Below are 19,013 nucleotides of genomic sequence, written 5' to 3' on the forward strand. Positions count from 1 at the left end.
AAAGAACGTTTTCTAGTATATGGCAAAGTATAAACAAATCAGGGGGTGTCAGGGAGTGCAGTGACCCATATTGCGAAAAATCTCAGTCCTTTGACACTCTCTCCTGGCGTCCTTCAGGCCATGTCTTCTCATCTCCTTACCAACTCCTCTTCCTCTGCCAGTTGATCAGATCTCATAGATCCCCACATCTCCTGTTGGCTGTGTCTGTTTTCTATACGTTCACTTACACATCTATCTATACATACCTTCCCTCTGGATGATTCTATCTACTCTGACCATTTTTAGCCATGACTCCCAAATTCTCATCTCCAGGCCAGAACTTTTCCCCTAGATTCCCTCACACCCAGCTGCAGGTATTGTCTTTTGATCCTCGTGCCTTTGTGCGTGCTGCCTCTCCGCCCAGAACACCCTATCCTGTCAGGCTAGCTCTTACACCTGGACCTATCTCAGGTGCCACTCTCCCCACCAGGCTGAGGGACACAGGTGCCTCTATTCCCTGTTACTGTAATACCCTCGGCATCTCCCTTTCTTCACATGTAGCCTGCTAGATTATAATCATCTTTTTGATTATATTATAATCATTTTTCAACAGCTGGATATCAATCATAAGTGTAACACATAATATATGCTCAATGACCTGTTGAACCAACAGGTTCCATTTTTAATCTGCGTGGGTAAACTTAACAAGCCATTAACTCCAAACTAGATTGTCTTGGGGGGAAATGCAAATTAAGGTTCACAAGCTTTTACCATTGATTACTCCCTTTTCTGTTATAAATTGAGCTGTGTTATGTCCTGTAATTAGTAAAACAGCCGCTAAACTTGTTTTTATGGTTTGCTATCAGAAAAGTCACAGGATTGGTAGAATGCCATGTTTCCCTATTTCAATAGGTCCCATAACTTATGCTACTTGCTCTAAAACCAGTTTCACATAGAAATATGAATAGTTACTATTCACTCACCACATTTCTATATGGGAAACTCATTCACATTATCTCATTGAATCCTCCACAAAATCCACTGATGTAAACTCTATTATTATGCTCACTTAATAGAAGAAACTGAGGTTTAATGAGATTGAGTAACATTCCCCAAACCACACAACTAGTAAGAAGCAGAATGGATTTGAACCTAGGTCCCACTCCTGAGAGCCTGAGTTCTTAAACACCATGGTATATGACCTTTGAACTCTTACAAGGGGATTTGTAAAGGGTCTGCATGTAGTAGGCTAGTCATCACCAATTACAAGACCAGACTAAACCTTTTGATTCCAAGCAGACAAAACTAAACAGACCAGTTCTCAGAGACACAAAGACAAGACTGGCCCTGCAGGAAAAACAACGAACAAACAAATACTGGCCAAGTCACAGCCTGCCACATTGAATGGCTTATCTCTGCAGGAAAGAGTATGTGTGTCTATAAATACAATACGGATTATAAATCTATAAAAAATCAGAATTCAGGTCCCACCAGTTTTTGTCCTAAGTCTTCTCCCACAGGGTCTTGTGCTTGAAGAAATAGTGGCCTTTTAAATTAACAATCATACGTCGGCAAGAATCGTTTGCTCATCAAGGATCACAGGCTGAATTGATTTTGCAAGAGATGCATTTTTAATGGCCAATAAATTATTCAGGTTAAAAAAAACCCTCAAAAACAGAAATGGTGCAGCACTGGTTGAAGTATTGGAGGGGAACCTGAGAATCCGGGGGCAGTGGCTGTGGAGGTGGGGTGGGGGTGGGTACTTCGCATCTTGTCTGTCTCACCCGTCAAGTAACAGGGTTAGATAGACAGATTCCTGTTAATCTTCAGAGGGAAAGAAAAAATTGTTTCTTTCTTATAAATGTCTTGGTTCCCCTTGTCCTCATTTCTTCACCATTTTGGTAATAATCTTTCAGATGCCTCACACCTTCTAGGAAATTAAGATTTAAATGTCAAAACCAGAATTTGATACATAATTAATTTTTTTGCTCCACTGCTCATCATGTCCCCAAAGTGGTAACATTGAGAAGTATCCTAACAACTGGGCATTAAAAGCAAACCAAAAAAAATCCTATTAGTTATGGTTACCTATACCTTAACCTATAAGGGTAAGCCCAAATCCTCTAGGAAATGGCACTTCTTTCAATTTATTGATCGCCTAATATATGGCTAAAATCTCAGTCCTCAGAATAGGTATTATGACTATTTTACATATGAGGAAGCCTTCTGGATGGAAGGTGAGTAGTGGAGTAAATAGCTGGACACCGTGGCACCTGCCCATGGTACCCGTGGGGTCTAAATACTCCTCAGGAATTAGGGGGCACTAATCTGCCTCTTCACAGAGGTGTGTGTGGCCTGATCTTTGTACACCTCAAAGATGTCCACACGGGAGAAGTAATCCCAACATTTATTCCACAAGCAGCAGAGAGACACAAGTACCAAGACAAGCTGAAGTGGAATCCTCTCTCTGACATTAACTTATTTGTTCATCGCCCTGTCTTCAGTTACCAAGAAAAAAAGAGCGAGGTCCAAGAGAGTGAAAATCTAGTTGGTCTCATTCACAGCTGTACTCCCATCACCGAGTACTGAGCACGGCATATAGAGAGGCTCAATCTATACTGAGGAAGAAGTAAAGTCCATGTGGGAAAATGGGCCAACCACTGCTAAGGATGAAGACATACCATATTTTCTTTTTCAGGAAGACTTCAACTCTGACTCACAGGAAAGATGAATCCAAAGATGTGAAATCTAAACTGGGACCTTTTTGCGGGCCCTGTGGGCCAAGATGAAGTTTTTGAATAAGACTGAAATGGAAGAGTCAGCCAAGGGCAGAATAGGATTGCTAGTGTTTAACTTGTCAATGTGGATTCCTGATCTGAAATGTGTTTCTTCCTGCACTTAAATCATTTGTCCTTACCTTTTCTCACATCTCACATATTTATTACAGCATTGCTGTGCCATTAAGCAGTGCAACCCCTAAAGGCATTGTTGGAATGAGGTCATTACTTCACCCAGTTGGAGAACATAACTGACTTCAAACAGGTTATTTGTTATTATAAACCAAAATCAAACCAATTACATTTCCAAAGAAATATATGCTGGAAACAAGACCACTATGAAGCTAGAAACTTGAGAAATCATTTTAAAAGCTGTAAACATAAGGAACTCATGACTAAAGACACTACACTGTTATGCAACATGAGTGTCAGGGGAACAAATTTCCATCCTCATGACTCACGCTTCTGTATTACACATACTACTGAATGTCTCCTTCATTTTAAAGAAATGTGAACATAAGTGTATATATAAAAATATCTGATACCCAAAACATGAAAACACAACAACTATTAGGCTAAGAAAAATCTGTTAAGTTGACACTGTGTCATCAGAGCCACTCTTCCAAGATGGAAAGTTAGTCCACCTTTTGAAAAGTATGGCCAGAGAGCCAACTCCCTGCACGAGACCAACTCACCGCCACCATCTCTTTCCTCACACTGGGTCCTGAACTGCCAAGAGAAGACAGGAGAGCAAAGGCCCTGGAAAGGGGCCCTAAAAATAATCCCCCTTGCCTCACCCGCACCTACTCTGCCTCTCCTTTGCCTTAAGGCGAGTAGGGAGAGCTCCCATCTCTGCCCACTTCCAGACCAGTGGGTCCCTCCCGGTTTCCCCCATCCGCCCATAACAACTCGAGGGTGCTGACCAAAGCAGTCTAGAAAGTGGCTCAAGCCTACCCACCAGTACCTGCTCCAGAGGTCTCCCGGTCGCCCCCCGGGGTCATCCAGCAGGTCCCCGCGACTACATAGCTCTCTCAACCACACGATTTTCACCGACTTTATTGGCCTCCGACCCTGGCGGGGCCCTCGCCGCCCACCTCCCCGCTAGATCTAGCCGGCCCTCGGTGACAAGAGCATATGCAAAAACATTCTGGGATGGCTACGAAAAGAGCCTTTGCTGGGGAAGCCAGCTCCCCCGTGGCGGCGTCAGGGTCACTTGCTCTTCGCCTTCTGACTCTCCGTCTTCTTGGGCAGCAGCACGGCCTGGATGTTGGGCAGGACGCCGCCCTGAGCGATGGTCACTTTCCCCAGCAGCTTGTTTAGCTCCTCGTCGTTGCGGATGGCCAGTTGCAGGTGGCGAGGGATTATCCTGGTCTTCTTGTTGTCACGAGCAGCGTTGCCAGCCAACTCCAGGATCTCCGCCGTCAGGTACTCCAACACCGCGGCCAGGTACACCGGCGCCCCAGCGCCGACTCGCTCCGCGTAATTCCCTTTGCGCAGCAGTCTGTGCACTCGGCCCACTGGGAACTGCAGGCCCGCGCGCGACGACCGGGACTTGGCCTTCGCCCGCACTTTGCCGCCCTGCTTGCCGCGACCAGACATGTTCACCTCTCGCCTAAAACTCCAGCGACGGAAAAAAGCCCCCAGCGATCCCGGTTGGAGAATGGGAATGCAATGTACCACACCCGAACTGCCTCTACCAACACTTTGCTGATACTAGGCAGCGCCTTCCCATTGGGCGCCGCAACATCCTCGGCTCCGATGACCAATGACAGGCAGGCTCCCCGGCCAGCTAGCGCGCTGGCACAGGGACCGCCTTCTCCAGCTCTATCCAATCAAAAGAGCAAACTTCTAGTCCTTATTTACATAACCCCTCATATGAATAGCCAGACCCGCCTGCTCCGCGTTTGAGGGCTCCGTTGAATTTATTGGGTCCTAAGATTTCAACGTCCACGCTCACTCCCAGGAAAAGAACGTCTTAAGAATTACGGAACCGTGGTTAGAAACAAAAATCCGGAAGAGCTACTCCGTCTACAAGTACGAAGCGCTCCAGCAAGAAATGCCTCTAGCACTTGAGGTCGTAGCCAGGTAGCTAACTGACTCTAGAGCCCGTGCTTGCGGGCAACACTGCTCCTCAAGCGAAATCACCTCTCTACCGAATTCGGCCTGCCCAGTGCAGGGTACGTTTCCTGTTCCCTTAAATAAACGCCTTGTCTCCTACAAACCCAGGGGCACCTGCTGTTACCTTGCAGTGTGAGGAGCTGGCTCCAAAAGAGGCTTCGGACGGAGCTGGCCGTCTGAACTTTCTAAACCAGACCAGGTGACACTGGACTCCCCGCACAGTTCTGCCGCTCACAGGCTGCCAATCTTCGCTTCTAAAGGCTGCGAAACTAGAGTGCTAGACTAGACATGAAGACTATCTTCACAGACGACAGGAACAAGCTCCCTTCGCCTAAACCTAACATCTCTTGTCTTTGAGGTTATGAGCCTGAAAAGAGCCTCTGGATTCCAGGGAGAAGCCACAGGCGCAGCTCAGTCGCTGAGGCTGCTTGGCCTTAACTTGCTCCTTATTGATCTCTGGGCCTCGGATCACGTTCTCCACGAAGACTCTGAGTCTCCTAGTAGACGAGACTAGACGTAAATAAAGTCTCGTAAGACATTCCGGTGGCGCTTGGCCTTCCCCTTTCCCAGCCCCTCCATTGCCCATTGCAGCGCTAAGAGATCATGAAAAGACCAGATAATGAAAAGACTAAAGGAAGAACGGCAGCAACTTGCCTTATACACCCAAATTGCGGAGTCATAGCATTTGGAACAAAATAGGTTTTTTTTTGTTTGTTTGGAATTAGAAATTACTTTCGACTAATTCATTGAGGTAATTTCATTTACCTCAACATATTCCACACTCATACAATTACACTACTACGTGATGTAATATTAAACACACATTAAAATAAGCGATATTTTATGTAGATTATAAAATCTAAGTAAATTAAAACAAATTTACCCTCTCACCCGTCCTAATAAAGATTTGATTTCATTGAAATAACATTTTTTAACTATTTATGTATATGCCCTTATTGCCTAGAACAATGATTAACGTATATACGGTAGGGAGTCAATAAACGTCTTTGGAGCTGAGAAGTCGTATATTGTCACGACTAAAGCGGTCACCGTGGAGCCAGACCGTCTCAGTCCAAATCCTGGCTCTATCACTTACCAGCTAATCTTCCACAAGTTATTGAACCCCTGTACCTATCCCAAAGTGTTATTTTGAAGATTAAATACATTAGTAAGCATCCAATGACTGTTAGATAAATTGAATGAATGGCCTACAAATCTCTGATGCAGTTATTGACAAGATGTTGACCTGGAATGAGTTGTGTAAATTTAGCATAAATTTTTGCCCATACCATGGGAAATTTTTAACAGTTATTACTATTATTTTGGACACTGTCCTTCTATTCTTGGAAGCAAGAGAGATTTCTAGCTTGAAAATATTCTAACTTTGATTTTTTAATCTTAGTAAATACAAATAAATCAATCTATTTTACCATTATGAGAATCCTGATCTCTTCAAGATCTGATAGACTTTTCTTCTTCCCTGTGAGTCAAGGATTAAAATTACACGGTACATTTTGACTATTCAGGAGTTTTTTTCAGCCAAACAGTGTTCCAAAGTTAATTCATCTTTAAACAAACAAGCAAACAAAAAGTACTTTTTGTGTTATGGAGATAGCAAATTATAAGCTTTTAGATATACAATAAATATTTACCATAAAGCTTTCCTGCCGGAAAAGCGATTCTTCAAGACTAAGGATAGGGAGCACAATTTATTAAAATATTCGTTTCTTTACATGTTAAGTGCCTGGGAAAGAGTTAGAAATCATCCTCTAAATACTGCTGCCTTTTATCGCAGTAAAATCTTTTGGGAAGACGGAGAGTCTTGTCTCCTAGAGCGGTGACACTACTGAAAGTTTTATTTTCAGGGATTCTCTTAAAAGGATGGAGAGCCTCCTGACGGAGGACGTGCAGTATAAATCTGTTTAAAGCTACGATCGTGGCACCCGTTATTGTACAAAAACTTTGAATTTTTAAGTGGAAGATGTGAGAACCTCAGATTTGAATGAAATAAAAAGAAATTTACAGTATTTCAACTAAATAACCATAGAAATAATTATTTGGTTGAAAAGGAAATACACGCGGGCGTGGGGTGGGGCGGAGAAGACAGGAAAATCTGCAAATTGCGCAGAAGAAGCTGAAAGGGAAAAGTCTGGGGGGAAGGTTAGACTTTTGAAAGAATTTTAATTCTTTCTCCGCGAAGCCACAAAGGAGAAAAAGAAACCATTAAAAAATTTCCTCTCCCCCCACTAGTGACTGAAAAAGATCCACGGATGAAAGCTACAAAGCAATTGCTTTGAAATCTAACAAAATGTAACGCATTCCTGGTTCCCATTGATTTTCACATTAGTCTGAGAATGATAATATAAAAGTAGGCATTCCGGTGGAAAAAATAAATAATTAGAATTCGCAGGCGCTCGAGGGAGAGACGGGGCGGGGGGGTGGGGAGGAGAAACCGAGCGCGCATAGGATCTGGCCTACTTTTATTTAAGCGTTGAGAAAAGGCAACAGAAATTCTATTGAGTCCTCCATTTTATGGCAAAATAACAAAACAAGTTTTCCCAAAAAAGCAAACAACAAAAAAATCAGTCTTGTTTTGGTTACTGCTTGCTCGACTCACTATAGTGAGGAGGAAAAAGTCTCCTGGGACCTAGAGCTCCGCCCACTTGCTTCAGGTTTTCAAACAGGTCCGCTACCAGGGCATATAAACTCTAGACTACGGCTCAAACTCATTAGCTGCTTGGTTTTCCACCCAGGACAAGGTTTGTTAGAAGGATGTCTGGCCGAGGCAAAGGGGGGAAAGGGCTGGGCAAGGGAGGCGCCAAGCGCCACCGGAAGGTCTTACGGGACAACATCCAGGGCATCACGAAGCCTGCTATTCGCCGCCTCGCTCGCCGTGGGGGTGTCAAGCGCATTTCGGGGCTCATCTACGAAGAGACGCGGGGAGTGCTGAAGGTGTTTCTGGAGAACGTCATCCGCGATGCCGTGACTTACACGGAGCATGCCAAGCGCAAGACGGTCACGGCCATGGATGTGGTGTATGCGCTGAAGCGCCAGGGCCGCACCCTTTACGGCTTCGGCGGCTGAGCTGTTCCTGCGGCTTATCTCCCGACTCCAAAAGGCCCTTTTCAGGGCCCCCAAAACGTCAAGAAAAGGGCTAACGCAGCGCCAAACTATAAATATCAGATCTAAATGCACATAGGCTCTTTAGATAAGGCTTTCTGGATGCTCTTAGTAGAAAACTCGGAGCAACTGCTCCGGCAAGTGGCTCCGGGTTGTAGGCTTCAGGCTTGGTGCTTGGGAGGAGGGGAGGTGCGGGCAGTGGAGCTCTGGGGGTAACCCAGCGCCGCGCTGAGGACGGAGCCTGGGGAGTGCGGCGCAGGGCTGTAGTGACCTCACTCTTGCGTGTACAGAGATAAGACGCCAGAGTCCTTCGCTTGCCTTTGGATTCCGTTTGAGAAAAGGAAGCATCACTACCTTAAAAACGCGCATTTTAGAAATGGCGGGCTTCTAAGCAACCGAGGCCTCTGTCCCTGAACATATATATGGCAGCTTACGTGTAAACTAGGGCAAGCGGTATTTCCGCCTCCGATTGGACAGGAGGGCCTCGCGTCAGAGGGGGCAGTTCTTCGCCCGTGGGGCCCTGGGTCTGGCCTCCGAGACCGCGGGGCTGGGGATGTCCCGGCGCCCAATAGGGAAGCGCCGCTGCAGGCCAGTCAGAACGCGGGAAACGCAGTCCCCGTGTGGCGCGCTGGGGTCTTGCCGGGTGTGAATAGTCTTATTTCTTCGCCGACGTTTTGTGTAAGAGCTCAGACGCCGAATGCAGGGCGGCGAAGTGCGGGCGAAGTCCAAGGCCGGGCCAAAGCTCGCGGCCCCCGCACTACCCGTGGGCCAGCTGCACAAAGTTAGCTGCGCGGAGCAGGTGAGCGTCTGGACCCCGGAATAACCGGCGGTGGTACTCGAACCCCTGACGGTGGAAATCCAAGAATTAGCCGGCAGGGCGGCCAGGGGCGCAGGGCAGCGTCCTGCTCAACGTCCTGGCCCTGCTGTGGCTCTGGGGAGGGTGTCTTGCGACCCGGTCGCAGCCGGGAGATAAGCCCTGGCTTCTGAGTAAAGGCACTTTTTGGAGCCGCCGGGGCTCTGGAAGGGAGATGGGTGGCATATTGGATTCTAAGAAGATCGGTGAAAATGGTATGGGAGAGAGAGCTGTGTAGTGGGGGAATGCTACCCGGTGATCCTGCCGTTCGGCCAGGAGACCTCGAGCAAGGTGCGGCGCAGGAGGGGCTTGTTTGAGGGCGCTTTCCCCAGGCGACTGTAGAGGCTGCAGACAGGGGACCCACCTGCGTACAGGCCGGCAGGGGCCGCCAGGGAGGCGACGTTGACACCCAAGTCAGTTTGATGGCCTCGCTTTACTCCTGGCTTTGTCACTCCTAACCTGTTTATATGAGGGAAGTGGGGAAGGGGCTTAGGACCTCCAAATACAGTGCGATTCCATGCATCTTTGCTAATCTCCTTCAGCTCTGGCTTGTCTAAACATCGTGAAGTCTTAGGCGATTGCCCGGAGGGGCTCTGGGGAAGTTTCCCAGCCTGATAGGCAGATATGTCTCGTTTTAAGCGATATATGTCTCAAATGTACTCTGGCCAGGGAAATATATTGTATTCCCTCCGTGGAGGCTGGCAATATACCATTTATTGAGTGCCCAGCCCTTTGGAACACATTGTGTTCCGTAATTGCATTCGATTTTCCAGCAAATTTATGAAGTATTTATTATTGATTACCATTTTACAGATGAGAAAACTGATACGAGAATGAAAGAACTGGAGCCTGCATTTGAACCCAGACCTGTTGGACCCCGCACCCCTTGACTTTAACCCTTCTGTACCACTGCTTCTGCCGTGGAGGCCCCTGTCTCTATTTACTAATATTTCACTTCTAAGTACTTTTTCTTACTCCATAAAGACTCAATAGTATCCATGATGCTTGTGTTAAATTCCTAGGGCAGTGAGTCCCAGCAGCTTAACTTTCTTTAATGTGAGTGAAAAACTGAGTTACTTAAAAGAAAGGCATTATCTAGCACATTTTTGTGCCTTTATATTTAGTGAATGAGTGAATTTGAGTAGATACATAATGTACCCATTAAATCCCCAATTTAGCATGAATCAAATTATTGGGGAGGAAAGTTAGGACCCCAATGGAGCATGGAAATAAGAATTTGTATGACAATTCAAAATATCTATTCCTTGGAATTGTTTAATTTTTTGTTTGTGTTTTTGATAGTCGCCTCAATTCTTTCTACCTGTCCAGTAGAACTTATATTTTTCCTTTGTAGCATGGCTATTTTTGTTCATGTTTTATATAATTTATGAAATATAACCAAATTATTTGAGCCCAAGAAATCTTTGTTTTTGTATGTATGAGTCTCATGGTAGTAGCCAGTCTTGAAGTAATCATATTTTCCAAACAAAACTGAGTCACATGATTTGAGACCACAACAAAATATCTGAAATTGGAACTGACTGAGATTTTCTGAAGTTGACTAATAAAATGCCTTACTACAAATGTTTGTTAAATTAAGAACTGAACTTAAAGCTGCTCTGCAATGTCTCCCTTACAGTGTGAACAGAATGTTGTTAAAATTAGATCCTGTAGCAAAGTCATCTCTTCTGAATTTTGAACATTTAATACCTCTTTTTCCAAGAACTGATAACTTTTGAAGATTCAGAGATAAATAAGCACAGTTTCTGCCATCAAGAAGCTTCTCTTTTCCCCGTAAATAGAGAAGGAGGAGAAAGACATCTGTGTAGTTGTACACATGTGGTTTGCTCTAATAGAGTGGTATGAATGAAATGGTATTGGTGTACAGAAGAACAAATAGTGTCAGATTTAGAGGTGTCTTCAAAGATCAGGTGACATTTGTTCTGAGCTGAAGGCCCATTGGAGAAGGGGAAGGCCACGCTAAGCTTGGGGAACAAACAGCATCACCAAATGCCAGAGTAGTTTCCAGACTGGGTGTGTTTGGGGAACCTCCTAATGTTGGATATTTAATTTGTCCAGGTACCAGAATAGTGTCGTTGGCTCAGTAAACAGTTGGATAAAAATTGAAATCAAGGCCAAACAAGCCAATAGAAAAATGAGCAAAAGACAGTGGAAAAACATGGCCAGTAAGCATAGGAAGAGATGTTTAGCTTGATTAGTCATCAGAGAACTGCAAATCAAGACCACAGTGAAATACAATTTTGCACTCACTAGGCTGGTAAAAATTTTCAAGTTGTCATTATTTTTGGACTTGGAAATATATTCACATATATGCTGAGCCAGCAGTTCCACTCCTGGGTATTTGCCTAAGGGAAATTATAGCACATATGTTCCAGGGCACATGTTCACTAAAGTACTTTTTTTTTTTTTTTTGAGGAGATCAGCCCTGTGCTAACATCTGCCAATCCTCCTCTTTTTTTGCTGAGGAAGACTGGCCCTGGGCTAACATCCATGCCCATCTTCCTCCACTCTATATGGGACACCGCCACAGCATGGCTTGACAAGCAGTGCGTCGGTGTGCGCCCGGGATCCGAACCTGCGAACCCCGGGCCGCCGCAGCGGAGGGTGCGCTCTTAACCGCTTGCGCCACCGGGCAGGCCCATCACTAAAGTACTTGATAGAACTGTTCACGGTAGCAAAAATAAAGAAACCAAATGCACATTGACAATGTCACCGCACAAAGGGCATGATCTGCTTGCCATGAGACAAAAGCCAATCATCAAGAGGCAAGATGGTGGAAAAGAAAGGGCAGTTTATTACAGCTTGCTAGCAAGGGGGAAGATGGCCAACTAGTGTCTCAAAGAAACATCTTAAGGGGGCACAAAATCTTACAGCAGTTATATAGGCTGGTGGGTTATAGGGCAGGGGGTTAGGAATGTTGACCTTCTGGTGTTACAGACTGGGAGTTGCCACACCAGATCTTTCAGTTTTCATTGCTGGTGGCTATCAGCATAGACTCTCTGTTCAGGGGTCATCACATTCCTAAGGAACTCAAAAGAACAAAGTTATCATCTTATCTCAGCTGGGAGGTACACGCACAATTAGGGGTTGTGAAATCTACAGAGCAGTTAGATCTCCTGGATGCTGCATATCCAGCTGAGTTAGTTAGAGGTCATTCAGAGTTACAATAGGGTTTCTTTTCTACAATATGGCTTCCCTTATATCAACCTTGTCTTGAACCAGTATCAACAATACAGTAGATGAATAAATTATGGTGAAATATAATTTGGCAGTCAGAATGAACTGGTAAATGCAATATGAATTCATGGTGGTCTACATCTAAATGTTTTGTTTTTCTGCTGACACACACGAAGACTTGTGTCTTCATGTATTTGGCAAATTTTTATTCTGGACTAATATGTGGTTGACGATCATCTGTAGAAGTCCTAAGGAACTAACTCAGCATACTGCCCTCCAGAGAAAATTAGCATTTGCTTCTCCTTTGGGCCAGATGCTTCTATCAATTTGTGAGTTTAGCCGCCTTTGAGTGTCCCATCTTGATGGAAGAGTCTCAGATTCTACTTCTTCACCTCCTTACAGGAAGCCCCAAACTTACTCTCCATTGCAACCCTAGATATGATGCTTGCTTACCCATCACCTTCAGTTATTATTTCACTGTCTTTTTATTTTTTATTTTTTGCCCTTTGGAGATTTTCCTTATTTTCTTGTGACCACAGTAATAGAGCATTTGTGCTAGAAGTTTCATTCAGATCATGTAGTTTGCCAAACTGCTGGAAGTAGATTTCAGTAACGGTAACATTTGACGTTATATGTCTTCCCTCTCTAGTCTGTGAACTCCTTGAAAGCAAGAATCTGATTCGTTGTCTGTACCCCTAGAACCTCTGACATTTACTTTTGAATACACATAGGCTCGTGTGAATGTTCTGAGAAAATTATCTATTTCTTTATTTCATAATATGGTAACATGTCTTACTAAAGTAGGGCTGTTTTCCATATATTTCTATTTTCTGAAAAGATGATATACCATGACAATTATCTGTTCCTTAAATTTATTGGTAAACCATTTGCCTTAAAGTTCTGCCCTGGAGGTTATGTTTTGGTTACATTTTCAGAATCTTTGAATGTTTTTATTTTTGTCTGTTTAGACTTCCTACTTTTTCTTGAGTTAAATTTGGTAATTTATATTTTCCTCTAAAGCCATATATTTTGTTTAAAAAATTAGAACAAACTTATACATACATCGTACTTTCTAATATTAAAAAATTTCCATCACCTTTCTTATTTCTAATTTTGTGTTATATTTTCTTCTGATTATATTTTTCAGAAATCTATTTATATATTAGCTTCTTCAAAGAAAAAATTACTCAATTTATCCTTTTAAAAACTTTTAATAATTTTTATTCTTATTATTTCTAACCCTATAATTTCCTTGATACTATGTTTTACCATTTCTCCAAAACCTATTATCCCCATTTCATTTTAGATTCTTTATTTTCAAAATAAACGTACAATTTATTACTCTGGATTTATTTCTATTACAGCTTTGATCACATCTCAAATTTTGAAATGTTATACTGTATTCTATTATTTCCTAAGTAATCCATAATTTTATTTTTATTTCATCTTAACCCAATTATTAAAGAGATTAAAAATTTAGAGAGTTGAAATTTTTCTGTTTTAGTTATCAATATTAATTTTTAGTTGTAAATTTGGGCTAGGAAATATGACTTGTGTAATTTCTTCTTTTTGGAAATTATTGAAGTTTTATCTGTGACCATTTTTTGAAAATATCTTATGGATCCTGGACAAGGGGGCAAAGTATATGTTTTAAAATATGACATTTAATTTATAGCTATTTGTTCAATATTGTTAACTATATTTTCAAAAAATAAAAACTATATCACTGTTTTTGTCTCCTCCATGTATATTGTGCCTAATAGTATCATGTTTCCTGCTATATTTTTGTGTCTGTCAATTTATCCTCATTTTTTTTTTTTTTTTTTGCTGAGGAAGATTAGCCCCGAGCTAACATCTGTGCCAGTCTTCCTCTACTTTAAAGGTTTGTTTATTTGTTTGGTTATTTATTTTGTGAGGAAGATCAGCCCTGAGCTAACATCCTTGCTAATCCTCCTCTTTTTGCTGAGGAAGACCAGCTCTGAGCTAACATCTATTGCCAATCCTCCTCCTTTTTTTCCCCCAAAGCCCCAGTAGATAGTTGTATGTCATAGTTGCACATCCTTCTAGTTGCTGTATATGGGACGCAGCCTCAGCATGGCTGGAGAAGCAGTGCATCGGTGCATGCCCAGGATCCAAACCTGGGCCGCCAGTAGCAGAGCATGCGCACTTAACCGCTAAGCCACGGGGCTGGCCCAGTCTTCCTCTACTTTATATGTGGGTTGCTGCCACAGCATGGCTGACTAGTGGTGTAGGTCTGTGCCTGGGATCCAAACCTGTGAATCCGGGCCACCGAAGCAGAATGCACCAAACTTAACCACTACACCATGGGGCCAGCCCCTATCCTCATATTTTAAATAGCATTTATGTTATATGCTTGTGTGTGATTTCGTATTTAATCTTCATGACTGCCATACCTTCTTTATAGGTTGTACCTTTTATCAATGTGAATAACTCTTTTTGACTCAATTTTTATTTTCTTCCCTTGGGTATTAATTAACTTGAATTCCAATTCGTTAATTGTTTTTGTGTGTGTGTAAGGAAGATCAGCCCTGAGCTAACGTCCATGCCAATCCTCCTCTTTCTGCTGAGGAAGACTGGCCCTGAGCTAATATCTGTGCCAATCTTCCTCCACTTTATGTGGGATGCCGCCACAGCATGGCCTGACAAGTGGTGCGTTGGTGCGCGCCTGGGAACTGAACCCAGGCCGCCAGCAGCAGAGCGCACGCACTTAACCACTACGCCACGAGGCCAGCCCCAGTTAACCTTTTTTTTAAACCTTATCTCAGGTGCTGATAGGCACCTGCAATCCTTAATACACTGATGATCTAATAATGTTTATCTCCCCCAAATTTTAACAACTTTATTTTGATTATTTGGGATAATGCATAAAATATCTACATCTGTTATTATATAATTCATGGGAAGTAAAATTCTAAGAAAAATTTGACATTATACAAATAACATCAGAAAAATAATCTTAAATTATTTGAAATGAAATTTATCAGACATTGCTTGACTTTATTTCTCCTACCCAAGATGTGTAACTTTCTCAAGATAATTCTTCTATAAACAATCATTCAGCTAAGTATTTGATTACTTCACTGGAGATTATCTAAGTCTTTAGTTCACATTAGAGTATTTGATACATCAGACGCCTGGAATGGGGCAATTTATAAGATCTGCAATCATCCTGTGATTTGATCTAGTATATAATAAGCACTCAATAAGTAATCACTGAATTAATGAATGTATGATAAAGGGGTAGTGGAGGAATACTTTCATTTATTGTCAAAGATGAAGTCAATCATAGATGAAGGGAATTGAATTATTATGTTTTTCTTATCCTAACTAAAATTCCCCTTGGGGGGTTTTTTTAAATCTGGAAGCCTATTATTTTTTATGCATTTTATGTTATCAATCCCATAGCTATTATTACCATAGTATTCTATATTCAGAAACATTTATTTCCAAGCCCTTTATTTGTAAACACAAATAAGATATGTGTTATACAGATATGTGTATAAGTAAGAATTTCAAAGTGGGATGTAAAACTGTGCATATAGCGTAATATTGATATGGCAAAAAACTACAATCAACCTTTCTCACTAACATGTTAGTGGTCGTTATTAGTAGGTAGAGGTTTATTGGTTATTTTAATTTTTATCTTTATTGCTATATTTTCTAAATTTTCTAAAATATGAATACTTTTATAATTAAAAATCAATATTCTATTTGAAATAAATTTTTCACAAACATGATTAGATGATTAATGGGAAGGTTATATAGTGCATAGGGAAAGGACACACACACACACATACACACATGCATGTGTATATTACAAGTAGGAAGAATATGTCATTCACACTACACCGTACTACACTGTATATGATGTTATCTATAGGTTATATATACCTTACCAAAATACTTTTGTCTATATCTCTGATCTAGCTTACATTTCTAATCTAGCTTTACATTTCACATATAAGGGATAAGAGCATAAAGGGACTTAGTTTCCTCAAGTAAACATGCCAACTGTCCCTTGGAAAGAAGATTCCCTGATTTATAGTGAGAGACTCAGAAGGGAGATAAGGATGCTGGAGGTATCATTAACAATATTTAGATTCTACCAGGCAATGGTCTTGCTTAAATATATAATGAAATAAGAGTTTCACAATGGTTCCTAAATTCAATTCTCTGATTAAGGAGGGAAACAGGTCAAGTTTATGGAAGACAAAAATTCAAAGAGAAACTCTAAAAATGGAAAACTTTCTTCTTAGATTAATCAGATACCCTACTGTGTTTATAAAATGAGTTGTAACCTTGAAGGAAAGGCATAGTGGAAAAGGAATTTTGTCTTTCATTGCCATTGGCAACAAAGTATACTGTTGTTCAAGGGGCGGGGACAGGAATATTGGTTGGGGGATTAGCAAAAGAAAAAGTGACTCGTTATAATATAGAGGAAAAACTATTTTATAAGGATAGTGGAGTATAAATGTCAGTGTAGCAGAGTAGGACACACTGAACTACAAGCTGGGAAGCTAGGTCTCAGCTCTTTCACTTTGTCTTGTGAAATCATAAGTACGTTAAGTTGAGTATTCCTTAGGTGTAATGTGATGTGGTGTAGCAGAGGAAGAGAGAAGTCTTTTAAAAAGCACTCTATAAACATTTTGTGAATGAACGAGCGAAAGAATGATTGGTTGTGACTTGAAGGAGCCAAGGGGTATCCCTTTCTCTGGTCCAGTTTAAGTCCTAGAATTTTTCAAGTTTCTAGAATAACAACTACAATGATTAATAGAGAAGTAGTAGTTTTCTTAAGGGAGTTGGAATTACTAGAAAATAATGTGATCATTTTAATTTAACGTGAAAAATCATACTGAACTTCCTACTGGTAAAATATGACAGCAGTTAAAGGAAATCTTCCTAAAAGCTCTGTAGAAGTCAGTTTCTTCTTTGTCATTGGAGGGAAAGTCTTCATGGTATCTTTGAAGATACTTTGGCTAAAGATGGATATTTCCTGGCAAATAATATTTAAAAATGTACATTCACAGAAACAAAAGTTTGAACTATAATTGATGCTATTTTGTTTTTTTTGTTGCTATTATAGACCAAGTAGACAGTTACTCCCAGAGAGAACCATGTTTTAGATTAGAACTTTGCAGTATTCTGACTATTTGGTTCTGTGATTCACTATTTGGTTCTGTGATTCAGAGAAAGAAAAAGTGAAGGAAGTGATAAATTCATGTTTTTCCCCCATTTAAAAATTCTTAGATGACTGTGTGGGCATGAAGAAAATAACAATAATTTTTCTTCCAAAATGTAAGTTGAATTGTCTATAACAGCCTCTTTTATATGCCACTAGAAATTACTCATCTTTCAGTTATGGAGCAGTGGTATGGTATTAACTGAATGGTTTAATTATGGAAAAACAAAATATTTCCTTCAGTAGTACACTTTTTTATGGATACATGAAATTTGGTTAAAAGCAAGTTATCTTAGAGATGAGTTTTATATTAATCCTGTAATTTATTAAACCATTGAATTAGCTATTTTAGATACACAAAAAGGAGATGCTTTTATATTTTTAGTTAAATATCTACATTTCTGCATTATCTTGACTCATCTTTGTTATCATCATCATTAACCCTAAACTCTTGTTTATTCATTGAAGAATAAGATAAAGAAACTGGAGGAAGATGCTGCCCAGGTTCAGCCTTTTTATAAAATAATTTTTTTATAATTGTATTTCTAAGCAACTTACAGTGGTTTTATATTTTTAACTTAATGTGACAGTCTTTAGCTTTTAATAGGAGAATTTGGTCCATTCACATTTAGTTTAATAACTATAAACATGATTCTTTTCTTCTATTTTATTTTATGTTTTTCTGTTATTTCTTTTGTTATTTTTACTTATTTTATCATGACACTATTTGTGACAGACATCACTGGTGACCCATCCATTTTCCATTGGCCCCTTTGTTCTTAATAACAGAACCTAAATTTTGTTGGAAGTGATAGCACACTCAGTAGAAAAATTGTATTTCCAAGGCCCCCATGCTGAGAGGAGTGGCCATATGGCTCAGTTCTGTGTATGTGGGCAGAAGTCGTTGGATGAGGCTGCTGAGAAACCTGCCTAAAAAGAAGGATAACTCAGATAAGTGATCTTTTGTAGTTTCCTTTTCCTCCTTTTTTCTGCTTGGAGTTTGGAAGTAATGGCCATATAGCACTTATGAGGTGGCATTGAAAATGGAAGTTGAATATTAAGGATATTGGAGCAAAGAGATTGAAGGAACCTGGACAGTGATGAACTCATGGGGCCACTATATCAGCCTTGAGTAGTCTACCTACAAATATATTTTCCATGAGGGAAAATAAACTCTTATCGTGTTTAAGCCCCTGTTATTTCATGTCTCTGTTACTAATCACTCAAAAGAGATGCCAAACTGATAGAATATGTATTCCCCTTTCTTTTTTGTTAATTTAGAAGTAATACTGTATTTTTCTATTTCATTGGTTGTTACATTCTCTTTCTTGACTTGCATAATTAAACCACATTTCTTTACTCTGTTATAAAATACCAGCTCTTGCACATCAAACCCCCTCACTGCTTCCCCCATCTCAGAAAGTGGAGACTTTCAGAATATATTTACTTCCTCACTTTCTATCGTTACTCTCATGTTAACAGCTTTTTAATATTTTTATTTCCTTTCTTTATATCCCCTGTCAACTCCAAAGATTTGACTACTTAGCACTTTAATTCTAGCCTGTTATTATGATTTCTCTAGCAGGGTGCCTCTTTTATTTCAAAAATCTTTATTTAGCATTTACATTACAAATTCCCAGTCACTGTATCATTATCTACTCAGACTTAATTCTACATACATTGCATGAATCGTTGCTCATGACTATTTGTTCTCCTCTTCATCTTCCCCAATTTTGAAGTCTCTGGTTTATTTTTCAATTGAGTAGTC

General features: G+C 41.0%; 3 protein-coding genes across 3 annotated transcripts in view; 2 read left to right on the plus strand and 1 right to left on the minus strand.

Annotated features, from left to right (window-relative positions):
* Positions 1-3,794: 3,794 nt before the first annotated feature.
* Positions 3,795-4,489, minus strand: LOC131416287 (histone H2A.J). Its single transcript, XM_058558714.1, has one exon. The coding sequence runs from the start codon at positions 4,353-4,355 to the stop codon at positions 3,966-3,968; it is 390 nt and encodes a 129-aa protein (XP_058414697.1). The 5' UTR covers positions 4,356-4,489; the 3' UTR covers positions 3,795-3,965.
* A 3,124-nt stretch (positions 4,490-7,613) lies between these two features.
* LOC131416289 (histone H4) lies at positions 7,614-7,958 on the plus strand. Its single transcript, XM_058558718.1, has one exon. The coding sequence runs from the start codon at positions 7,647-7,649 to the stop codon at positions 7,956-7,958; it is 312 nt and encodes a 103-aa protein (XP_058414701.1). The 5' UTR covers positions 7,614-7,646.
* A 773-nt stretch (positions 7,959-8,731) lies between these two features.
* GUCY2C (guanylate cyclase 2C) overlaps positions 8,732-19,013 on the plus strand; it is a 153,751-nt gene continuing 143,469 nt past the window's right edge. Inside the window, exon 1 of the mRNA XM_058558715.1 lies at positions 8,732-8,793. The gene's annotated coding sequence lies outside the window, so the exon portion shown is untranslated. The remainder of the gene's footprint in view (positions 8,794-19,013) is intronic.

This window comes from Diceros bicornis, chromosome 17 (genome assembly GCF_020826845.1).
Source record: "Diceros bicornis minor isolate mBicDic1 chromosome 17, mDicBic1.mat.cur, whole genome shotgun sequence".
NCBI lineage: Eukaryota > Metazoa > Chordata > Mammalia > Perissodactyla > Rhinocerotidae > Diceros > Diceros bicornis.